The following is a 25,268-nucleotide window of genomic DNA, read 5'->3' on the forward strand; positions in this document are numbered from 1 at the left end:
GACATGTTCTACATCAATAGTCACATTTGAAATGTGGATGCAGCAATGATCAAGATGATCTTTTAGAAATCCGCATACTCCATGTTCCTTTAATAACAGTGTATCTAATGCCAATCGATTTTGTAGCACCATTTTAGTTGTAGCTTGTAGTTGGATATTAAGGTCTCTAAAGCCTTCTTTCGTGGCTCTCGCGAGCCTACTCACTTGTCCTGTAAGTTTATAAATCATTTCCCTATTTCGATAAGTAGCTACCTGTGCAAATAGAGATTCTAACGCCCAACTGAATTTTACTCCACCCGAGGGTTCATGCCATATATCTTCATCTGCCCCTTCTTCTAAACTTCTTTTTGCCCTACTAATTTGTAGGGTTTCCAACTTTCCCTTAAAAGGAGACTTTTTCCATATTGGACACAGTGTGGGGAGGGAGTCCTAGAGTTATTGCTTTTACTTCCCCATCTATCGGCAGGTGTGTAGTCCAAGTTCCATCGCTGGCTGTTTGTACTTTGTACTTTGGCTTCCTGGCAGATTTTACTGATCTGTCCCTTTAGAGTCTGGTTCATCCTTTCTACCTGTCCACTAGATTGGGGTCTCCATGCAGTATGTAAATTCCAAGAAATTCCTAAGAGCCGGCTTACGTCTTTAACCACAGATGCAACAAAGTGGGGTCCCCTATCCGAGGATATTCCTAATGGTACCCCAAATCTCAGAATGATTTCCCGCAGTAACCATTTTGCTGTCTCTTTAGCTTGATTGGTGCGACAGGGAAGGGCTTCTGGCCATCCGGAAAAGGTGTCAACCCCTACTAACAAATACCTATATCCCCTGGTCCTAGGTAACTCTACAAAAATCAGCTTGCCAGTAATCTCCTGGTTCTATTCCTACTCTAACTCTTCCCATCTCAGCATGTTTTCTTGCCACTGGATTATTTTTCAGACAAATCTCACACTTTGACGTTACTGATGTTGCCATTGTTAACATATGTGTCGAGACAATGCTACGTTTTAAAAATGTTACCATTGCCTCTGCACCCCAGTGACAGTCATTATGTCTTGTCTGAAGTATTTCTCGCATCACCAAGGGGGGTGTTACTACCTGGCCCGTAGCGGTTACATACCATCCATCAGAGTTCTTTCGGGCCTTCAGGAGATTTGCTAATTTCTCATCCTCTGGCGAATATCTTGGTTTCTTGGGAAGATTAAGACGAGTGGGGCCTACCTTGAGTGGTACCAAAGCCATTACATTCCACACCTCCCGAGCAATTTGTCGAGCTGCTCGATCTGCCAGCCGATTCCCTTCTGATATTTTCGAGGTTCCTCCTTGATGGGCTTTACAGTGCATAATAGCCACTTGTTTTGGTTTTTGTACCGCGTTTATCAAATTTAACACCTCCTCTTGATATCTTATATTGGCCCCTTGTGAGGACAACAGCCCTCTTTCTTTCCATAATGCTCCATGAACATGGTCTACTCCAAAAGCGTACTTTGAATCTGTCCAAATATTTACCATCTTTCCTTTACTCAGTTCCAGTGCTCGAGTTAGGGCTATCAGTTCCGCTCGCTGTGCTGATGTTTCAGGTGGTAAAGGTTTTGCTTCGATTACTGTCTTCAGGGTTGTTACTGCATACCCTGCATATCGTGTTCCATTCTCCACAAAACTACTACCATCAGTAAAAAGTTCCCAGTCATACCTTTCAAGGGGTACACCCTTCAAATCCTCGCGGCTGGCATGGGTATGCTCGATTATTTCCACACATTTGTGTTCCAACGGTCCTTCTTCTGGAACAGTTCCTAGAAATACTGCTGGATTTAACAGGTTAGTTGTTTTCAAGGTTACGTCATCTTGTTCAGTTAGTATTGCCTGATATTTCATCATTCGGCTGGGTGATAACCAGTGGCCCCCCTTTTGTTCTAAAACAGTTGTTACCATATGTGGTACAAAAACTTCAATACGTTTTCCCAAGGTAAGTTTCCTTGCTTCCTGGATTAAGAGAACTGTTGCCGCTACTGCCCGCAAACATGAGGGCCATCCTGCACTTACAGCATCCAGTTGCTTAGAAATGTATCCCACAGGTCTTTTCCAGCTTCCCAGTCGCTGGGTTAGTACCCCTAGTGCTAGTCGTTGTCTTTCATGTACAAATAACTGGAAATCTTTTGATAAATCTGGTAGGCCCAAAGCTGGTGACTTCATTAGGGCGTCTTTAAGTTTCTTGAAAGCTTCTTTCTGTATTTTTCCCCAAATAAAATCCTGTGCCTTCTGAGCTTCATAAAGGGGCTTAGCTATGAGTCCATAATCCATTATCCATAATCTGCACCAGCCAGCCATTCCTAAGAAGGCCCTTAGCTCATGGAGATTTTGAGGTTCCGGGATGGTGCATATAGCTTTTATCCTATTGACACCCAGACTTCTTTGTCCCTGGGAAATCTCACACCCCAAATATGTTACAGTTGAGCAAACTATTTGTGCTTTTTTCCTTTGAAACCTTATAACCACCCGTTCCTAACTGATTTAAAATTTCGATGGTTGTTTGGGTGCAGAGCGACTCGTTCTCTGTGGCAATCAAACTATCATCTACATATTGTAACAACAAATACTGACTTCTGGGTACCTGTATTTGTCCTTGCGTTGTCCAGATTTCCAGGTCCTTGGCCAGCTGGCTTCCAAAGAGGGTCGGGCTATTCTTGAAGCCTTGTGGGAGTCTTGTCCAAGTTAATTGTGTCTTTCGTCCACTCTGAGGATTTTCCCATTCGAAGGCAAATAATTTTCTACTATCTTTATCAAGAGGTATGCAAAAGAAGGCGTCCTTTAAATCTATCACAGTAAACCATTTATATTTCTCTCTCACAGATGTTAACAATGTGTAAGGATTAGCCACTACCGGCTGAATGTCCTTTGTTATTTCATTTATTGCTCTAAGATCTTGTACCAATCTATATTTGCCATTCCGCTTCTTTACTGGAAAAGTTGGAGTATTGTATTCCGATTTACATTCTTCCAAAATCTGATAGTTGAGAAATTTGTCAATAATTTTCACTATCCCCTGCCTAGCTTCTATCTTAAGTGGATATTGTTTGATTCAAACAGGTTTGGCTCTTTCCTTTAATTCCACCTTTACCAGTTGTGCCAGTTTCGACTTCCCTGGTACGTCTGTTTCCCGTACTGTTGCTCTAACTGCATTTTCTACTTCTCTTGGAATATTAACAAAGGGTTTATCTTTGGTCATTAGGATTTGGCCTACTTTGGACTCAGGTACCTTCATTATTAATTCTCCATCCTCAAAGGTTATTGTTGCATCTAATTTAGCTAATAGATCCCGTCCCAAGAGTGGAATCGGGCATTCTGGTACATACAAAAATTCATGGGTTAGTTCCTTACCCCCAAAACGCAAATCAAGGGGTTGTAAGAATGGCCGTTCCTCCTCCTTCCCTGTGGCTCCAATTATTGTAGTTGTCTTAGTTCCTAATCGTGCTTTTAAACTATTTAACACTGAATATGTTGCTCCTATTACATTTACAGACTAATTAACACAGAGAAAGAAGCTCCTGTAACCAACAACAACAAAAAAATTCAAGCCTCTCTCTTCGTTTCCTAGCTTTATTTCAACTAGTGGACCTGCTAGGGTAGATGCCCCAGGTCCCCATCATTTCTGACTGTTGTAAGTTTATCCTGCAGCCTAAGACAAATTCTTTCTGATATCAGGGGCTGATTGCCCTAGAAAGAGGCTAGCCAATTGCCTCTGTTTGTTTTCTGAAGCCAGGACCAAATTTTCTGTCTTTTTTTTTTTTTTTTTTCCCCATTGCATTTCAAAGTTGGTCCAGAAATTCAAAAATTCTTCTTTTTCTTTTTTTTTTTCTTTTGGTTTTCTTTTGGACCTTCTTGGAACAGATTCTCAATTCCCAATTTAACCAGATTTTGGTATTTACATAATTTCCAGGGTGGTAAGGGTCTCGGGGCGGGGGGGGGGGGGGGGGGTGTCGGTCAGGGGAATGCAATGGTTGAAAGTTCCCTGAGCGGTCCCATTGGCAATCTGAGCTCACACACGAACTCAGGTTGTTTTAAGAGTTAGCTGCTTTTCTGTTTCCATGACAACTCTCTGGGACCCATCATGGTCCCTCTGCCCCAGAGGGCTCACACCCGTGATTTTGAGATCTCAGCCTCGGGTTGAGGCGGAACTATTAACGTTCCTACATCCTCTTCCCCTGCTCATTCAACTTCAAACAGCTCTGTTAGATACTACATGCCACACAACCTTTAACACCTTCAACAACCCTTTTAACACTTCCTTTATCTTCCTCTAGCCTGTACTTTTCTAATGCCAACACCAAAGGCTCAGTCAGGGGCCAACTTAATTCCATACCTTTTCCCTCCAAGATGCTGAAACAACATATCAGTATACAACATTTCATCCTATTTTCCTTCTCTCCTCAAGAACAACATTAATTGCAAGACACTGTTACAGTCGATTGATCCATAAAGTGGCCATTTAGTTTGATCCATAAAGTGGCCATTTAGTTTATACAGTGGCCACAATTGATTGCAATACTTAGTGGAAGTCCTCTTGCTTTCCGCACCCCCCCCACTCCCCGTTCCGACAATATCCTTGCAGTGTGCCAATGTACACCCAAGGAGGCTTTCTTTAAAATGTCTTTGTTTTGGATATTACCCATTTCCTTGATTTCCCATTCCCTTTTATTTATTTATATTAATTACTGTCCCTTGTTTCAATTTCCATGCAAAACTTTTCATTGCAGGTTTTTACTATCTTTTCCTAATCTTTGTGGGAATAGAAATGTTGTTTTTGCAGTGTTACGTTGTTTAGAAGGAAGGAATGTGGTATTGAGATGTGCTTACAGCGATAAGAAAGCTCAGCAGGTGACCTCGTAAAATGCAGACAACCAGCCTCCTTAGAGCAATCAGGTGAAAATCACTGTGTTAAGTCAAGCCAGATAAGGGGAGAAAACATTACCATCTCCAAAACAGGCCGGCAACTGAAGGCCAGGCATTGTCTGTGAAGCATCAGATAGATTGTGAACCTGGATTACCCACTCCAGTGGGGAAACAGGGGAGGGTCCTGTCATCAAAAAGTATATAAACTGTGTTTTGGAGCTAGTAGGTGCGCTCTCCTGCTTGTGGGGCGCCCGCCATTGCAATCGCGAATAAATTACTACTTCACTGAGATCCTCGCCTGAGCCTAAGTTACTGACTACGGAGCGTTTCTCACAATTTGGGGGCTCGTCTGGGATCCAGTCACCTACCGGGGAGCCCCACCGCCGCAGCAGCAGGAAGGCATGCCCCGCTGATTTCAGCGGTCCTGTGCATCGACGGTGGCGGTTCTGCGGAGAGCTGCCAGAGGGCCCGAGACTGATTAAAGAGGCAGGATCCGTGAAGGAGTGGGGAAAGGAAGAAGGTAGGCACTCCGGGTTTTAAGAATTGATCCGGTAACTCTGTGCACAGACCAAGGTAAGAAATATTAAGTATTGCCTCGGGGGTCGGGTGAGACTCTGTGTGCCGTGTGATTGAGACGTACTTTTGTACGGAGCGAGTGTGGAGTCCTGATCCGCGGTTCCGCAGCTCCGCGAGGGGCGCGGCCGGAGACGGACGAAGCGTGAGATAAGGGAGAGAAAGGAAGAGTCTCGGGAAATGTGGTGTATGGTAAGCCCTTGCACAGGGAAGTGCTTGGCAATACACCAGGGAAATTTGGTGTGCGGTAAGCCTCGCACGGGGAAGTGCTTGGCAGTACACCAGGGAAATTTGGTGTACAGTAATCCTTGCACGGGGAAGTGCTCGGAAGTACACCAGGGAATCTGGTAAACTCATAGGTGTGCGGTAGCCCTTGCACGGGGAAGTGCTTGGCAGTACACCCCCAATTTCCTGAATAGGAAAAATGGGAAATACGAGTTCCAGGGGACAGGGAGATATCCCTGGGGGAGTGCCTACCGAAAGTTCTTCCTGAAGAATTGTAAGAAATTGGAAAAATAATCTCAAAATTGGAGGAGATGGTAATAAATAAATAAATAAATAAATATGGTTAAATATTGTGTATTAGTCTGGACAAAAGAACCAATTAAGGAAACAGCAGTATTTTGGCCAAAATACGGGCCTGATGAAAATTCAGGCTTGAAATTTATGTGTAACCAATAAGATTCCTTTTTTTTTGGAGGAGGAGCCAAGTTATGCTCCCTATAATCCTAATATTGCACCGGTGGCAGCAGCAGTCGCTCCAGGAAAGGAGACAGGGACTGCAATTAACACTGTCCCTAGAGAAGAGCGTACTCTAGGCTCTGGCAAGAATTAAAACAAGGTAGAAGAGGTACTGAGAATTTTGCCTTCCCTGATACTAACAGCACTAACACTAACTGTGTATCCTCTTAAGTGAACTTCCCCCCCTCCTTACCAGCAGAGAGGTTAGGAGTTTCCTAGGACCTAACTTATACTCTTGGGGAGGGGAAATTATGTATATAAATATGTTGTTTACAGGGAAAGAAATGGGAATGGGAACGATCAGGAGGAGAGCTGCTATACAAAAATGGGAAAGGACTCATCCTCCAGGACCAGGGGTAATACTGGCAGGGCAGAAATAACCACTTGCTGATCCTGGCTGGAAGAATAATAGTGTGCAACACAGAAATCATATGAGAGACTTGGGGTCAGAATGAGAAAGTACTTGGGGATGAATCCTGAGGACCCGGTATCCCAAGGGCTCTTGAAAGTTCATTTTGTGATTGAAGCCTGGCAAGATGCACAGAAAATGCTCCAGAAGGTGGGGGGGATGTAGTGAACAGTCACTGGGGGGCCCTCCTGCGGGAGGCCCTGAAGGTATGTGTCAGGAGGGGAGATGAGAAGGAAAAGCAGAGAGTGAAACTAATGGTATTGACAGTGTAGCAGGTAGTCAGGCAGAGGGTTGGAGAAAGAGGAAGAAAATCTTCAGGGGGAGTCAGTCAGGGCCAGGATGGAAAGGAGAGGAAGAGAGATGAAGGAATGGCAGGCAAGGAAAGCTACCCGTGTTGCGGCCTGAATCTTAGCAGGGACAGGCTTTGATGGGATGTTTTAAGTGTGGGCAGGCTGGCCACTTCAGGTAGGAATATCCGGAGTGGAAGAAGGAGGAGAGAAGGAAAATGGGATGAGGGAGAAAGGTATGGAATTAAGTTGGCCAATGACTGAGACTTTGGTGAAAGTACAGGCTGAAGAAAGATAAGAAGAAGTGTTAAAAAGGGTTATTGAAGGTGTTAAAGGTGTGGTATGTAATGTTTGACAGAGCTGTTCTTTGAATGAGTTGGGAAAGTTGAATGAGCAGGGAAAGAGGATGTAGGCATTATCTAAGTAACAGTCTAGAAGTTTTGGTATATTTGCTGTGGTGTTTGGTCAGTTTCCCAAGTATTGAGAAGAGGGGGGGGGGGGGAACGGGGGGGGCAGCCTGCTCCACCAGGGGCCTCTCCACAGGCCACAGGGGGCTTCGGCTCCGGCGCCTGGAGCACCTCCACCCCCTCCTTCTGTGCTGACTTTGGTGTCTGCGGGGAGGTTTCTCACTCCTCGCTCTCCCAGCTGCTGTTGAGCAGCAGGTTTTTGTTTGTTCGTTTGTTCGTTTTCGTGGATGTGCTCTCACAGAGGCATGGACTGTGTTGCTCATGGCTTGGCTCTGGGCAGCGGTGGGCCCCTCTGGGGCCGGATGAAATTGTCCCTTATCTGCTACGGGGAGGTTTCTGGATTCTCCACGTGGGGGGCTGCCACTGCAGCCCCCCCCAAACCTTGCCATCAAACCCAATACACTGGGGCAGCTAGGTCATTACTGGTCTGTAAAGTATCAGGGATTAAATTAACTAATGAAACCCTAAAAAGTGATGGGGGTAGAAGGGGCTGGGATAACAGTGCCACCTTTGGGGGGTACCAAGCTGAGACTAGGGGATAAAATGATCACTGGGCAATTATTGTATGCACCCAAGGCAGGGACTAACTCGTTGGGAAGGGATTTGGTGATGAAACTGGGCATTCAAATAGTAAATTGTTAGACTGGAATAACAGTGTTATTAATGGAGTGCTCTCAGGCCCTGAGAGCAAAGATATCTTCACCTCTGACTGGAAAGACTCTGAAGTGGGGGCGGAAGCAACAATACATATGGACAGTTTTACCTCAGGGGCTTACAGGGCCACCGATTTATTCGGGCAAAGTTCTAGAACAGATTTTGGAGCAATTCCAACCTCCCAAGGAGGAATTACTGTTACAAAATGTGGATGATCGTTTATTGTCAGGACAGGAGAAAACAGTTGTGAAGGGAGCTGCTAACAAGCTATTCAACTTTCTGGGAAAGCAGGGCTTGGGAGTATTGAAAAATAAATTACTATACGTAGAAAGAGAAGTCAGGTATTTAAAGCATCTAATGTCTGAGGGAAAACGGAGAATAAATCCAGAGAGGATTCAGGGAATTGTTGAAAAATAAGAAGGAACTAAAACGTTTTAAGAGAGATTTCTTTAAGGAATCAGGAGCCACGAAGTCTGAGGGAAAATGGATACTCCCTGATGGGAGAGAAATGCTGAATAAAGCACCAATGAGGCAAATATGATGTTTTACATCAAAAGAGTCATTGGGAGATGCAAGCAATGTGTGATGTTGTGCTAAGAAAGTATGTCTGTGTAGGAATATACACTTTAGTGAAGCAAATATGCAGAGGATGTACCATATGTCAAAAGGCAAATAAAAAGGTCATTTGTAACTCACCTAGAGGGGGACGGGAGCCAGGGATTCGACCTTTCCAAAGTAGACAGGTAGACTTTACTGAGTTACCTACAGCAGGGAGATTTAAGTACTTGTTTGTCCTAATTGACCACGTGACTGGATGTGTGTAAGCTTTCCCCTCGGTATCTGCCACTGCAAACATGGTGGCTAAGGTATCACTGGAGCAAATAGTCCCTAGATATGGGATAGCTGAAAACATTGATTCAGATCAAGGAACTAATTTCACTTCACCAGTACTGCAAGGGTTAATGCAGGCCTTAGAGAGTGGGATTTTCACACCCCCTGGCACCCCTCCTCTTCTGGGAAGGTAAAGCGAATGAACCAGACATTAAAGAAGCAATTAACTAAGTTAGTGTTAGAAACCCAATTTCCTTGGGTAAAATGCTTACCTTTAGCACTCCTACAGGTTCAAACAGCACCAAGAAATGATATAGGAATTTCACCGTATGAGATGCTGTTCAGATTACCCTATCTGGGCAGAAGGGATGAGATACCACAATTCGAAACAAGAAAGTTTTCTTAAGAACTGTATTCTGGGGTTGTCCTCTTCTTTGTCATCTCTCAGGACCCATGGGAAATTGGGTCCTGATTCAGACCTGGAAAGGATCAACTCTGGCCTGAATGGGAAGGACACTTCCAAGTACTACTAACCACTGAAACAGCCATAGGAACTGCAGAAAAAGGTTGGACTCACTATACTCGAGTGAAGGCATCCGTCGACCCTAGTACCTGGGAAGCTGTTCCTACAGAAGACTTGTTGGAAGCTGAAATCGAAGAGAAAAATCTCATAGCGGACTCTGAGCGGGATAAGAGCTTGCAATTGTAAACTAACCTTTTATTTTCAGAGGTAACTAATGAGTGTGACTTGTGATTGACAGAAAGGACAGACCTATAGTGAATTGAAGTGTTCCCAAGGGGGGGTTGTTATAGTAGTAGTGTATATCTTATTCTTTGTATTGGTAATTATTTAGAAACCTAAGGTTTAAAAATAATGACAGGGAAAAATCAATTATTAATTTTGTTTTTAGTGATTGTAGGCCTCAGAGAAAGCCTTGGTCAATTGGCAACTTGGAAAAGGCATGATCAGATAATAGTAAGATGGGATACCCCGTAGAAATATGGGTGAATGTGACAGAGGGTTATGTACCACAATCTGTCATGTTTGATGCTTGTGAGGTGTTAGCTTGTGGAGATTTAAATGCCCAATGACAACTGAGCAGAGAGAACAAATAACTGGGAGAGGCCCAACAGCCAGACTGAGAATAGCTGTATGGAAACAATCCTCTATTGCCATCTGAGAAAGGGAGAAACTCAAGGAGAAAACAGGAGAGAAAACAGGAGGCCCTCTTTGAAATGCGGCAGTTCAAACGTTTGAATGAAACAGGGTATGGGGATGTGAATGCCTGGATAGAATGGGTCAAATATACTGTCCAGAGTCTCAACCATAGCAATTGCTATGCTTGTGCCTCGGGATGACCGATTGCCCAGATCGTGCCCTGCCCATTGAGGTGGACCAAGGATTCCCAGGGAATGCGATGTATGATTGCATTGTACCAAGAAAAGACTGCCTGGGGAAATGAGGCCTGTAAGTCTCTCTCTTTGCTATTCCCTTCCTTGCATGATAGCAATATCAGGGCTCCCCCTGTATTCTCCACAGCTATAGGTAACCATACAGCTTGCCTCTCACGGCAGGGTGTGAGTGCTACCCGGCATCTGGGAGAATTTGCCTTGTGCACGAGGACCTTGAATGCTACCGAGGACTTGATGGGAAACTATTCAAGACTCGAGATCCCCAGGGCAGATCTCTGGTGGTACTGTGGAGGGAAGATCTTACGGTCCACCCTACCATCTAACTGGGGAGGCACTTGTGCACTTGTTCAATTAGCTATACCCTTCACCCTGGCATTTGAAAGAGGAACATCACAAATACCCAGAAGAAGTAAAAGAGGCTTAGGAATATCATTTGATGATAGAGTATACATAGATTCTATAGGGGTGCCTAGAGGAGTTCCTGATGAACATAGAGCCAGGAATCAAATTGCTGCAGGGTTTGAGTCACTGTTCTGGTGGGTAACAATTAATAAAAATGCGGATTGGATTAATTATATCTATTATAATCAGCAGAGATTCATAAACTATACAAGAGATGCGATAAGAGGAATCGCTGAACAACTAGATGCCACCAGCAAAATGGCTTGGGAAAACAGAATAGCATTAGATATGATTCTTGCGGAGAAAGGTGGTGTGTGCGTAATGCTGGGCAACCGTTGTTGTACTTTTATCCCTAACAATACTGCCCCGGATGGCACAGTAACTAGAGCATTGCAAGGGCTTACCACCCTTGCCAATGAATTGGCAGAAAACTCAGGAGCAGACACTTCCATCACAGGATGGTTGGAATCTTGGTTTGGTAAATGGAAAGGGATGGTAGTGTCCATATTTACATCCTTGATTGTAGTAGCAGGAGTTTTGACAGCCATTGGTTGTTGCATTATCCCCTGTGTAAGGGGACTTGTCCAGCGGTTAATTGAAACTGCACTTTTGAAACAAATGACCATGGATCCACCACCCTACTCAGATAAGATGATGATATTAGAGGAAATGGAAAGCAAAGAAAGTGAAGAAGAGGAAGATATCTACCAACTTACACCTTAGAGAAAAATTTTGCAAAAATCAACAAATTATAAAAAGAGAAAAGGGGGGAATTGTGGGAATAGAAATGTTGTTTTTGCAGTGTTACGTTGTTTAGAAGGAAGGAATGTGGTATTGAGATATGCTTACAGCGATAAGAAAGCTCAGCAGGTGACCTCGTAAAATGCAGACAACCAGCCTCCTTAGAGCAATCAGGTGAAAATCACTGTGTTAAGTCAAGCCAGATAAGGGGAGAAAACATTACCATCTCCAAAACAGGCCGGCAACTGAAGGCCAGGCATTGTCTGTGAAGCATCAGATAGATTGTGAACCTGGATTACCCACTCCAGTGGGGAAACGGGAGGGCCCTGTCATCAAAAAGTATATAAACTGTGTTTTGGAACTAGTAGGTGCGCTCTCCTGCTTGTGGGGCGCCCGCCATTGCAATCGCGAATAAATTACTACTTCACTGAGATCCTCGCCTGAGCCTAAGTTATTGGCTACGGAGTGTTTCTCACAATTGGTACGTTGTGAGCAGCGGGGGTCGGTCGCGGCCGATGGCTCCCCGAGAAACTCCTCGGTGCCGGCTGGAGCGTGATCAGTTCGTGAGCCACCTCAGCAGTGCCCACGAGGTCCCATCTGGGTCGCCAAAATGTTAGCGTTCATGAAGACACATAATCCACAAAGTGATTATATGAAGGTGCTTTATTAGGCGCCGGAAGTTAGGGGCATGCCTGCCCAAATCTAACTTCGTCTGATTTGTTCTCTTAGTTCTCTTTTATCTCCTAAGATATTACATATGCATTAGGTTTCACAACTCATCTATGCATATTCATTTCCTAGCTCCGCCTAGCCTCGCTTCGTATGCTAATCATCTTATCAGTCCTTCTGCGCTTGCCTACTACTCTCTGGTGGTCGTCCGGGTGGTCGTCGGGATGAGGTAAGATGTCTTCATCAGAGTTGAACTTTTTAACCTTTCCTTCTCACGCACGCTCTCTGAGCCCTCGGTCTCAGTCCAAACCGCAAGGTTGGTTTGATCCAGTTCCCAGGGTCCAAGAAGCCCCAGTTATCTAGATGTCTTGCAAATGGAGCATTCTTTTAATCCTCCTTACTCCTCATCATGAATCGGTGCATTCTCTCATGCTACCCTTGCACAGTTATTTTGTATCTTCCAAGCGCAGCCCCGGAACAGTACATCGCAAATGTAACATATTAAGCAATATTGTATTATTTCATCTTCTATTACTAACAGAGGGACTCAGCTACTTGGTTTTTCTGGTCGATTCCTTTCCTTGCACAGGCACGGGTACCGCCGAGGGGAGTTGGGTCCCGGTGTCCCAGCACTGCCAGATCCCTGGTGCCGTGGGCAGGCCCCGAGCCTCCGTGACACCCCTCTCCTTTCCCTCTCCCCTCCCCTTTCATCTCTCTGCAGCACGGTGAGGGCGTTGGTGCCAAAGAGACTCCTCAGCAGCGGTACCAGCGGCTGCAGCACGAGGTGCAGGAGCTGGTCCGGGAGGTGGAGCAGATCCAGGTGAGCACCACCCCTGCCGTTTGGCACCTGCGGGCAGATCGTCCCCGGGGGCTGACACTGCTGCCTGTCCCCCCCTGCACAGAGCGCGGTGAAGGAGTCGGCGGCCGAGGAGGAGCTGACGCCCATGGCCTTGGCCAGGCAGGTGGAGGGCCTGAAGCAGCAGCTGGTCTCCAGCCACCTGGAGAAGCTGCTGGGCCCTGCCGCAGCCATCGACTTCGCAGACCCCGAAGGCGCGCTGGCCAAGTGAGTGTGGGCTCGTGGCCGCAGCTTGGGAAGCGGGGGACAGCAGGGGGAGGATGGCAGCATCCCCGCGAGGCGGTACCAGGGCAGCGTGCCCACCTTTTCCCCTCGCCCAGGCGCCTGTTGCAGCAGCTGGAGGTGGCGAAGTGCAAGAAGGCAGCGGCAGGGAAGAGCCCCGCCAAGGCGCCAGCCCCCACCGGGGACACGCTCACTTTTGAGCTGTACTGGAGGCCAGAGCAGGACCAGTTCTCCCAGGCTGCCAAGGTGAGCGTGCGGAGGGGGAGTCACAGCGTTTGACCCCAAAATGGGCTGTCCTGCCCTCTCAGCCCTCGTTTCCCTCGTTTCCAGATTGCGGAGCTGGAGAAGCGGCTGGCACAGCTGGAGGCGATGGTGCAGTACGAGCCTGACAGCCAGGTAAGGAGCCAGGAGCTCCAGCCCTGCCACTCCCCTGCCCTCCATCCTGCCCCACTGATGTGATTTTCCTCCCCACAGAACCCGCTGTTGGTCGGGCTGAAGGGGACCAGCCTCGTGGTGAGTCCTAGAATCCTAGAATAGCCTGAGTTGGAAGGGACCCATGAAGACCCTTGGGTTGAACTCCTGGCTCCACACTAAGAATTAAACCATAAATCTGAGAGCATTGTCCAAATGCTTCTCGAACACCAGCAGGCTTGAGGCCATGACCCCCTGCTTGGGGAGCCTGCTCTGCTGCTCGACCACCCTCTCAGTGAAGATTTTCTGTCCTAATACCCAGCCTGAACTTCCCCTGGTGCAGCTTTAAGCCGTTCCCTCATGCCCAGGCACCCCCTACACAACCTGTTCTCCTTCCCCAGGAGACCGTGCAGATCCTCCAAGCCAAAGTGAACACCCTGGACGTGGCTGTGCTGGACCAAGTGGAGGCCCGGCTGCAGGTGAGGGGAGACGGAGGGGGGTGGGGATGAGTCCCGCAGCCCCCAGCCAGCACTGGGCCCGCTGGCCCCACCAGAGGATGGCATGGGGCCATGGGAGGGCACCCGCAGAGGCTATGAAATTGGGGTGGACCCTGCTGGATTTGGGGTGTCACATCTGCTTCCCCCCCTCCGCAGAGCATCCTGGCGAAGGTGAACGAAATCGCCAAGCACAAGGCCGTTGTGCAAGATGCTGACACCCAGAGCAAGGTAAGAGCAGCAGGGAGGGCCCCCCAAAGCAATCACAGCATGGGGGGCTTATGTGGAATCGCCCTGCAGACTGTGCTTACGCCCTCCTTTCTTGCTTTCCGCCCCTTGCCCCAGATCCACCAGGTCTATGAGATGATGCAGCGCTGGGACCCCGTGGCCAGCAGCCTGCCCGATGTAGTGCAGCGACTGCTGACCCTCAGGGACCTGCACGAGCAAGGTGAGGGGCAAGGAATGGGGATGCTGGGGACAGTGGCGTGGCGTGACAAGGGAGATACTGGGGTCTGGGGGCCCTCCAGTGCTGAGTTTTCACCTCCTTCCCAGCCACACAGTTTGGGCAGGTCCTTGTGCACCTGGACACCACGCAGCAGGAGATAGCTGGTGCTCTCAAGGACAACACCGTGCTGCTGGCAGAGGTGAGTCTCAGCAGCATGTGCTGGGGTGGGAGGGGTCCCCATCCTGTCCGCCCTGCTCAATCCCTTCCCCACTGACCGCCCTGCAGGTCCAGAAGACGATGAAGGAAAACCTGGCCATTGTAGAGGACAACTTTGCTGACATAGAAGCCCGTATCAAGCGGCTGCAAAAGTGAGAGCACCCTGGAGCACCTCCCTGAGCATCTGCATTCCCCCCCCCCCCCCCCCCCGACATTGTGATCCCCTGGGAATCACTCCCTCTGCCTGCAAGTAGCAGTCCCTGTTTGTGTATAGCTGGCCGTGCTCCCCTGCGCAGAACGGGGCTGTGGAGGGGCCCTTCCCAGCCCCCCATTAGCACCCAGGGGTGGGTCACTGCTCGCCCAACCTGGATTTACCCCAATAAATGTCCTGGTTCAAAGCGCGTCCGTGCTGGCCTCTCCTTCGGGCTGCGGGACACGAGCAGGGCCCAGCTGGGCTGTTTGAAATGCAGCTTCTACTGCGCATGCAAGCCCTCCAAGCACCCCCTGCGTAGCTCCAGCTACACTTTTCTTACGCTTTTTTTTAGTTTAAAACCATTAGCCCTTGTCCTACCAGTGAAGAAATATTTCTCCTCAACACCTGCAGTACGTTGAAGACATCGTCGTGTGGGGCAACACAGGAGAGGATGCTTTTGAGAAAGGGGAGAAAATAATACAGCTTTGGACGGCTGCTTTCGTCCTGTTAAACAGAGTAAGGTGAGAGGATGGGCGCTGGAAATGCATTTTTTTAGGCATAAATTGGCCAGATGGATGTCATCAGGTCCCCATGGATGCGATCCATGGGGATCCAAGAAGCTGTGGACTTGCCAGCTAGCAAATGCTAACGGCTGTATAGTGCCTGCATGGGTTAACAACCCTTCACCTCCCTCCTCTGCGCCCCTTGAGCTGAGGCTGTCGGGGTGTGTCCGGGCGGGGACATACCATATAAGGTCATATGGCGTCATCCCTCCTTTATGACGTCATCCCTCCTTTATGACGTCATCACCCGGACACTATATAAGGCCGCGCTCGCCGAGGCCGGGCCAGTGGCAGAGGCGACCTCTGCTGCTGCGCGGTGCTGGGAGCCGGTGTCTGCTGAGGGCTCAGAGGCTGCTGTCCCTCAGAGGCCCAGGCCGTGCGATCGCTGGTGGCTATTGCTGGCAGCGTTTGGTGAAACCGTCGATTTCGCATTCCTTAAGCCATGATCCGGGGTGGCGTGGGCCAGGGGCCTGTGGCGCGTGGTCGCCCCTTGCCCCGTCGGGGCCCAGCGCGACCCCCGAGCAGGCCTGTGCAGCAGGAGGAGCACAGGCAGGAGCTGGAGGCGCTGCGGGCCCAGCTGGAGGCGCTGCGGGCCCAGCTGGAGGCAGTGCGGGCCCAGCTGGAGGCCAAGCGTCTCCGCTCCCAGGAGCTGCAGCGCCGCTTTGCTGATGAAGCCCGTGAGATGAAGAAGAGGGCAGAGGAGCAGCGGCAGCTCCTGGCCAAGCAGCTACGCTCCAAATGCGAGCAGGAGCGGGCGCGGGAGCTGCAGCGGCTGTGGGAGCAGATCCAGAAGCAGCAGGCAGCGGAGATCCGTCAGCTGCTGTGTGAGGGGAACACCAAGTGGTGCCAGGCTCAGCAGCTGCTCCAGCAGCAGTGGGACGAGGCCGTCCGCCAGGTGCGGGACCTGCAGCGGCAGCTGTTCAAGGTGCCCGTGAACCGTGGCCGGAGCGGCGGCAGCGAGGCCCGCGGCAAGCAGCAGGACGTCAACAGGCAGCTCTGCTGGCGGGCAGATAGCAAGCAGGCCGCCCAAATCCTGGACCTCCAGGAGAAGCTGCAGCTGCGGAGGAAACTCCCCTCTCAGTACATCCCGGAGAAGGCTGAGGGGGGGGCGCCTGCCTCCCACAACGGGGACAGGGCCGCGGCCCAGCACCGCCTGCAGAGTCTCCTGGGCACAGGAGCCACCAGGCCCGGCTCTTCGAAGAGCTCCGGTGCATCTGGTGCTGGTGGTGGAGAAGGGCAGCGGACAACCTGCTCGAGCTCAGAAGACGCTCACCTGCGGGGTGAAGGGCAGAGCAGCAGGAAATCTGTCAGAGACATTGGGGTTCAGGTCCCAGAGCAGCAAGAGGCCTGTCCACCTGGCAGCGGAGACAGCCCGTTCCTGGAGCAGCAGAAAGCGCAGCTGCAGAATGCCCTGAAGGACCTGGCCAGGCAATGGATGGTCCTTCAAGAGGAGACCTGCTTCCTGAAGAACGAGAGCTCCCTGGTGGAAGCGAGGGAGAAGGCGGGGAGGCTCAAGCAGGAGCTTGGTATGCTGGGCCTCCTTACCAAGAATCTGACAGAAAAAACCAGGAAGCTGAAAGAGCTTGCTGCAAAGTCTGGAAAGACTGCTGCAAAGACGGAGCAGGTCGACCAGCAGCAGAGAGGGCAATTTGAAACCGAGGCTGGGAAAAAACTTCAGCTGCAAAAGAAACTGGATCAGGAACGTTCAAGGCTGAAGAACAGGTACGAGGAGCTGAAAGTGTGTCTGACAGAGATGAGAAATGAAAAAGCCAGACGCGTGCAGGAAACTTCTCAGCTCCGCAGGCAGAAGGAGAGGATAGAGGAGATTCGATCCGAAAACGCTGCTCTGAAGCAGAAACTCGTGCAAGCGACAGAGCAGCGAAATGCTGCCGTTGGAGCAGCCAAACGTCTTCAAACGCTCCTGAAGGATCTCGATTGCAAATTGAAAGCCATGAGTCAACCGGCAGAAAGGACGCAACAACAGCAGCAGGACCACGAGGAAACAAAGCTAATGCTGCAGAAAAAAGAAGAGGAAGTTAAGCATTGGCAGAGGGCTTGGGCAGAGCTCAGAAGGACACGTGAGGAAGAGCTGCAAGCCTCTCGAGTGCAGCTGAGAGAATCAGAGCAGCAGTATCAGCACCAATGTCAACAATGGGAGCTGCTCTCTCAGCAACTTGAGCAAGAGAAAAGAAAAAAATCCAGCCCTATCGTCTCAGAACTACCCCAGGCAATGACACCTCCCACAGCACAGGCCTATGCAGAGCAGTCCCATGACCTCTGCAGCCATGAAGACAGCTCTGATGCTTCTGAGAAGGCAGCCAAAATCCTGGGATTCTACACAAGCAGCTCGGCATCTGATGCCACACGCGACGGTCCTGGGTGCTGCACTGTTTCAGATGAGGGCTCTGTAGGTGGGAACGGAGAGTCAGGAGCAGAGCATGTGTCCTTCGTCCCGCAGTCCCTGGGACAAGAATCACCAAAACTTCAAAGACTTGTAGCTCAACAGGGCCACCATCCTGTTGAGGGTCCTAATGAGCGCCCCGAAGCAGAGCTTCCTCATGCTCGGGGAGAATACGTTCACGTCTCTGGAGACGTGGACGAGCATGGCGGGTCTGTGAGGGAGCGGAAGCCTGTCAGAAGACGACTTTTCTCCCCTACTTCGACAGAAGTTTCAGACAGCAGCCAGGTGACAAGTTCAGAGCTATGTTATCCCCTGCAAGACAGTGATATCGAAATAAGTTCTTGCAGCAGAAGGGGAAGGAAGAAACAGAGACAGAATAAATCTTTTTGACCAAGGAATTTGTGTCTGTGTGGTGGTTTTACTTGGGTGGGCGGTCGAGTTCCACCTCAGCCGCTCTCTCACTCCCCCTCCTCAAAGAGAAAGGGGGAGAAAATACGACACAAAGGGCTCAAGGGTTGAGATAAGGAGGGGGAGATCGCTCAAAAATTATCGTGACGGGTAAAACAGACTCAGAGTGGGGAGAGAGTAAGATTTATTGCCTATTGCTAACAAGGTAGGGAAGTGAGAAACAAAGGAAAGAAACCAAAAACACCTTCCCCCCACCCCCCACACTAACATGAAACTGGGCCTCCATACACGTCGTGGTTGGTGGGGAGACGGACATTTCCCTAACGAGAGCTCCCCCCTTCTCCCTCCCCTTCCATGGCTTTTATTGCTGAGCGTTACGTGGTCATATGGACTATCCCTTTGGTCTTTTGGGGTCAGCCGCCCCGGCGATGCCCCCTCCGCACCTCTTGCCCATGGTGGTGGGCAAGCCACTGGATTTGGGGCTGGGGGGTGGCAGAGGGAGGGCGCTGCGGGAGTCCTGGTGCTGTGCCAGCGCCGCTCAGCAGTAGACAAAACACATCGGTGCAATAGCAAGTCAGTTGTAGCCTAGCTACAAGTACAGAGCACAGCGCTGTATGGGCTGCTGTGGGGAAGGCTGAGGCCATCCCAGGCAGAGGCAGCCCACCAAACCCACCGTGGTGGGGACGGGATGACCAGGCAGGGTCTAGAGGGGTGGCTGGATCCCAACCGAAACAGTCGCCCGGGGGCTGGGAAGGATGGGGAAGGTGCTGGGTGGTGCGGTGGGAGCTCCTACGCTCACCCACCTCGGAGGAGCTCGGAGGGACGGTGGCGTCGGGGGGAGTCCTGCCGGGCCCCTCGCAGGGACCACCCGCCCAAAGACCCCGGCCACGCAAGTCCACGAGCAGGGAGGTGAAGGTGGAGGGGTTCAGAGGGGGTCACCCACGGCCTCGCACCCCGGGACGGCGGCAACCCACGGGTGCAGCCTTTGCGTGCCCGGAGCACCGGGGCAGAGCCGGCGGCACAGCAGCTCCGGAGCCAGCCCCGGCGCCGGTTCCTGGAGTGGGAACCGAGCTTCAAAGGGCTTGGGGGAGCCGCATCGGTCCGCCCCCACCCATGCCAGCTGCCCACGGGTGTCCCGGGCTCCTCGCATGACCGCAGCACGGCCGGGCTCGGCACCGGGCTCGGCACCAGGCTCGGCACCGGGCTGCCGCCGGCTTTGCCCGGTGCAGAGCAGGGCGGAACGCGGGGGCTGCCCCCACGCATGACTCCCGGCCCCCTGTGGGGGCAGCTCCCAGCGCCGGGGAAGAGGGGCCCCGCACCCCACGGGGGGTGCTCTCCGGGTGGGCTCCCCCCTACCTGGGGACCCCAGGGAGCGCGGTCTCGGGGGATGGGGGGCGGGCCCAGGCCCCACGCGTGACCACCGCCCCCCGTGGGACGGGAGCCCTACGGATGGGGACAGCCCACGGGGACCGGACCCATGCGGGGGTCGCTGCCTCAGCCCCCCCTGCAGCGGGGGCGCCTCCCACGGCCCCTGCACCCACGCGGGACCCCGGCCCCCCTCGAGCCCCAGCCCCACGCGCTACGGGGAGCCCCCGTACCTGGATTTACCCCAGGAAATGTCCTGGTTCAAAGCGTGTCCGTGCTGGCCTCTCCTGCGGGAGGTGGCCGGTAGCGGGGCAGGCGCGCTCTGCCGCGGAGCGGGGGATCGAGGCGGGCAGGGCTTTTCTGCGGCGTCGAGGCCACCCGAAGCAGCCGAGGGAGCCGCTGGGACCCGGCAGCCATCGCGAGGGAGGCTGACGAGGCGTCGGCGGAGCCAGCAGCGTCCCCTCCCGGGCCTCCCTCGCGACGGGGAGGGAGCGGGGCGAGGCGCGGCCGTTGGCGCGGGCAGGTTGCGCTCGGGCAGGGCAGAGCGTTCCGCCGCGCTCCCGGGAACAGCTCAGCTACCGGCCGCCTACCTACGGGTAAACCGCCACAGTCATCACGAGGCGGAGAGCTCTTTTCAGACGCTCTGCGGCCGCCCAGACTGAGCGCCCGCTCGAACACGTGGCGCTTCAGGCCTCCGGGTGCCCGCAGGGCCTGGGCCTGTTGCCGCCCTCCGAGGGCGGCGGAGACGCCGTGAGCGTGAGGTGCGGGGGCCATGGGAGGCACCCCCGCTGTGGGGGGGGGCTGAGGCAGCTGCTCTAGCAGCAGCGGGACGAGGCCGCCCGCCAGGCGTGGGACCTGCAGCGGCAGCTGCTCAAGGTGCCGGCGAACCTCGGTGCTGGTGAGTGTGAGGTCCAGCCCAGCCCAGATGGGGGTTGAAGTCCCCTGAGAGGACCGGGCCCTGCAAACGTGATGTTTCTCCTACCTATCTGTAGAGGTGTTAGCGTTCATGAAGACACATAATCCACAAAGTGATTATATGAAGGTGCTTTATTAGGCGCCGGAAGTTAGGGGCATGCCCGCCCAAATCTAACTTCATCTGATTTGTTCTCTCAGTTCTCCTTTATCTCCTAAGATATTACATATTCTATACATATATACATATATACATATCACTTGCCGAGGCGATGGGCTCCGGGGCAGATGCGTTCTGCAGGAGAGCGGGGGATCGGGACAGGCAGGGCTTTTTTTCCGACATCGAGGCCGCTCGAGGGAGCCGCCAGGACCCGGCAGCCTCCGCGAGGGAGGCTGACGAGGCGTAGGCGGAGCCAGCAGCGCCCCCTCCCCGGCCGTTCAAAAGCAGCCCCTAGGGAGCGCGAGCGACCAGGAGCGCAGCGACCAAGGCGGGCAAACAGGGCGGGGCACGTCAGAAGGGTGGGCGCGGCAGTTTGCACGGCAGTGCGCGCAGGCAGGGCGAGCAGGGGGGGCGGACAGGGCAGAGTTTCCCCCCGCCCATAAGAACAACACCTTTAACGGCTGTCGACTGCTAGCTGGGCTGCGATGGTCTTCACCAGGCAGAGCGCTCTCTCTAGAGAGTCTGTGGCCACCCAGACTGACCACCTGCTCAACAATGCGGCAGTTCAGGTCTCTGGGTGCAGGGACTGTCTGAGCCTGTTGCTGCCATCTGAGGGAGGCAGAGGCACCGTGTGTGTGAGGTGCGAGCAGGTGGATGACCTGGTCCGCCTGGTGGCAGAACTCAAAGAGGAGGTGGAGAGGTTGAGGGCTCTTAGGGAGCGTGAGCGGGAGATAGACTGGTGGAGCGACTCCCTGCAGGGCCTGAAGGAGAGGTAGCAGGGTGAGACACCCCAAATAGGGATGGACCCCCTGCCCTGTTGCTGTCGGGCAGAGGGAGGGGACCTAGAAGTTGAGGAGGGATGGAGACAGGTCCCTGCTCGACCTTTCAGGCAACGCCCCCCCCTACCGGCCCCACCTTCCCAGGTGCCCTTACGTAACAGATTTGAGGCCCTGGAGCTTGAGAGACCGGTGGGTGAGGACGAGGTAGAAAGTCTACCCAGGAGGATGCCTAGGGCGAGGAAGCCGACTCCACGCCTCAAGACTGCCTCCACCAAGAAAGACAGAAGGGTGATCGTAGTAGGCGACTCCCTTCTCAGGGGAACAGAGGGTCCTATTTGTCGACCTGACCCTACCCGTAGGGAAGTCTGCTGCCTCCCTGGGGCCAGGGTCAGGGATGTTGCCAGGAAGCTTCCCAACCTGGTTCCCCCCTCTGACTACTACCCTCTTTTGATAGTCCAGGCTGGCAGTGATGATATTGATGAGAGAAGCCTGAAGGCTATCAAACGGGACTTTAGGGGACTGGGACGGTTAGTGGATGGAGCGGGAGTACAGGTGGTGTTTTCGTCTATCCCTGCAGTAGCAGGGAGGGGTACCGAGAGGACACGGAAAGCCCACCTGATTAACACGTGGCTCAGAGGCTGGTGCCAACACAGAAATGTTGGGTTTTTTGACCATGGGGCGCTTTACTCGGCACCCGGCCTAATGGCCGCAGACGGGTCCCTATCTCTAAGGGGAAAACGGATCCTAGCCCAGGAGCCGGCAGGGCTCGTTGAGAGGGCTTTAAACTAGGAAAGAAGGGGGATGGGGCTGAAAGAAGGCTTGTTGGAGCTGTGCCGGGGGGAACAATGGCAAAGCCGGGGAAGAAGGCAATGGCCCGACTGAAGTGCATCTACACTAATGCACACAGCATGGGTAACAAACAGGAGGAGCTGGAAGCCATCGTGCAGCGGGAAGGCTATGACTTGGTTGCCATCACGGAAACGTGGTGGGACCACTCTCGTGACTGGAGAGCTGCAATGTCTGGCTATAGGCTCTTCAGAAGGGACAGGCAGCACAGAAGGGGTGGTGGTGTGGCTCTCTATATTAGAGAGTGTTTTGACGTTGAGGAACTCGAGGCTGGGAATGATAAGGTTGAGTCCCTATGGGTTAGGATCAGAGGGAAGGCCAACAAGGCAAGCATCCTGGTGGGGGTCTGTTATAGACCACCGAACCAGGATGAGGAGACTGATGAGGAGTTCTACAGGCAGCTGGCAGAAAACACAAAATCGTCAGCGCTTGTTCTCGTGGGGGACTTCAACTTGCCAGACATATCCTGGAAGCACAACACAGCCCAGAGAAAGCAGTCTAGGAGGTTTCTGGAGAGCGTGGAAGATAGCTTCCTGACGCAGCTGGTTAGAGAGCCTACCAGGGGAGGTGCCCCGCTAGACCTTCTGTTCACAAACAGTGACGGACTGGTGGGAGATGTGGTGGTCGAGAGCTGTCTTGGGCAGAGTGACCACGAAATGGTTCAGTTCTCTATTCTTGGCGAAGTCAGGAAGGGGACCAGTAAAACCGCTGTCTTGGACGTCCGGAGGGCTGACTTTGAGCTGTTCGGGACACTGGTTGGCAGAGTCCCTTGGGAGGAGGCTCTGAAGGGCAAAGGAGTCCAGGAAGGCTGGGCACTCCTCAAGAAGGAAATCTTAATGGCTCAGGAGCGGTCTGTCCCCCCGTGCCCAAAGACGAGCCGACACGGAACTAGACCGGCCTGGCTGAGCAGAGAGTTCTGGCTCGAGCTTAGGAGAAAAAGGAGGGTTTATAATCTTTGGAAAAGAGGGCGGGCTACTCAAGAGGACTATAAGGATGTTGCGAGGCTGTGCAGGGACAAAATTAGAAAGGCCAAAGCTCATCTGGAGCTCAATCTGGCTACTGCCGTTAAAGATAACAAAAAACGTTTTTACAAATACATCAACACAAAAAGGAGGACTAAGGAGAATCTCCATCCTTTACTGGATGCGGGGGGAAACTTAGTTACAAAAGATGAGGAAAAGGCTGAGGTGCTCAATGCTTTCTTTGCCTCAGTCTTTAGCGGCAAGACCGGTTGTTCTCTGGATACCTGGTACCATGAGCTGGTGGAAGGGGATGGGGAGCAGGATGTAGCCCTCGCTATCCATGAGGAAATGGTTGGCGACCTGCTACAACACTTGGATGTACACAAGTCGATGGGGCCGGATGGGATCCACCCGAGGGTACTGAGCGAACTGGCGGAGGAGCTGTCCAAGCCGCTTTCCATTATTTGTCGGCAGTCCTGGCTATCAGGGGAGGTCCCAGTCGACTGGCGGCTAGCAAACGTGACGCCCATCTACAAGAAGGGCCGGAGGGTAGACCCGGGGAACTATAGGCCTGTTAGCTTGACCTCAGTGCCAGGGAAGCTCATGGAGCAGATTATCTTGAGTGTCATCACGCGGCACTTGCAGGGCAACCAGGCGATCAGGCCCAGTCAGCATGGGTTTATGAAAGGTAGGTCCTGCCTGACGAACCTGATCTCCTTCTATGACCAAGTGACGCGCTTGGTGGATGAGGGGAAGGCTGTGGATGTGATCTACCTTGACTTCAGTAAGGCTTTTGACACCGTCTCCCACAACATTCTCCTCAAGAAACTGGCTGCTCGTGGCTTGGACTGGCGTACGCTTTGTTGGGTTAAAAACTGGCTGGATGGCCGGGCCCAAAGAGTTGTGGTGAATGGAGACAAATCCAGTTGGAGGCCGGTTACTAGTGGAGTCCCCCAGGGCTCAGTGCTGGGGCCGGTCCTCTTTAATATCTTTATCGATGACTGGATGAGGGGATCGAGTGCACCCTCAGTAAGTTTGCAGATGACACCAAGTTAGGTGCGTGTGTCGATCTGCTCGAGGGAAGGAAGGCTCTGCAGGAGGATCTGGATAGGCTGGACCGATGGGCTGAGGTCAACTGCATGAAGTTCAACAAGGCCAAGTGCCGGCTCCTGCATCTGGGGCGTAACAACCCCAAGCAGCGCTACAGGCTGGGAGATGAGTGGTTGGAAAGCTGCCTGGCGGAGAGGGACCAGGGAGTACTGGTTGATAGGCAGCTGAATATGAGCCAGCAGTGTGCTCAGGTGGCCAAGAAGGCCAACAGCATCCTGGCTTGCATAAGAAGCAGTGTGGCCAGCAGGTCTAAGGAGGTGATTGTCCCCCTGTACTCGGCTCTGGTGAGGCCGCACCTCGAGTACTGTGTTCAGTTTTGGGCCCCTCGTTACAAGAAGGACACGGAGGTGCTCGAGAGAGTCCAGAGAAGGGCGACGAAGCTGGTGAGGGGTCTGGAGAACAAGTCTTACGAGGAGCGGCTGAGGGAGCTGGGGTTGTTTAGCCTGGAGAAGAGGAGGCTCAGGGGAGACCTCATCGCTCTCTATAGGTACCTTAAAGGAGGCTGTAGAGAGGTGGGGGTTGGTCTATTCTCCCACGTGCCTGGTGACAGGACGAGGGGCAATGGGCTAAAGTTGCGCCAGGGGAGGTTTAGGTTGGATGTTAGGAAGAACTTCTTTACTGAAAGGGTTGTTAGGCATTGGAATGGACTGCCCATTCCAATGGAGGTGGTTGAGTCACCATCCCTGGAGGTCTTTAAAAGACGTTTAGATGTAGCCCTTAGTGAGATGGTTTAGTGGAGGACTTGTTAGTGTTAGGGCTGAGGTTGGACTAGATGATCTTGGAGGTCTCTTCCAACCTAGACGATTCTGTGATATGCATTAGGTTTCACAACTCATCTATGCATATTCATTTCC

The 25,268-nt window shown here is 52.2% G+C and overlaps 1 protein-coding gene across 3 annotated transcripts; it reads left to right on the plus strand.

Annotated features, from left to right (window-relative positions):
* Positions 1–3,966: 3,966 nt before the first annotated feature.
* On the plus strand, positions 3,967–14,201 carry LOC310888036 (dynactin subunit 2-like). 3 transcript variants are annotated; one of them, XM_083814371.1, is made up of 4 exons: positions 4,832–5,457; positions 9,125–12,891; positions 12,974–13,134; positions 13,248–14,201. In XM_083814371.1, exons 3-4 carry the CDS (start codon positions 13,016–13,018, stop codon positions 13,426–13,428), a joined length of 300 nt encoding a protein of 99 aa, XP_083670497.1. In that variant the 5' UTR covers positions 4,832–5,457; positions 9,125–12,891; positions 12,974–13,015; the 3' UTR covers positions 13,429–14,201. The 3 variants fall into 3 exon arrangements, 2 of the variants coding, with proteins under 2 accessions (XP_083670497.1, XP_083670496.1); XM_083814370.1 differs by having other exon boundaries at positions 4,837–5,457; positions 9,125–13,134; XR_014575814.1 differs by having other exon boundaries at positions 3,967–5,457; positions 9,136–13,388.
* Positions 14,202–25,268: the final 11,067 nt, after the last annotated feature.

Source organism: Anser anser (assembly GCF_964211835.1).
Source record: "Anser anser genome assembly, chromosome: 30".
Classification (NCBI taxonomy): domain Eukaryota; kingdom Metazoa; phylum Chordata; class Aves; order Anseriformes; family Anatidae; genus Anser; species Anser anser.

Coding starts and splice junctions, on each gene's coding strand:
- LOC310888036 (XM_083814371.1), top strand. CDS start 13,016: ATGGCCTTGGCCAGGCAGGTGGAGGGCCTGAAGCAGCAGCTGGTCTCC. Junction 13,135..13,247: donor CCCGAAGGCGCGCTGGCCAA/GTGAGTGTGGGC, acceptor CCCCTCGCCCAG/GCGCCTGTTGCAGCAGCTGG.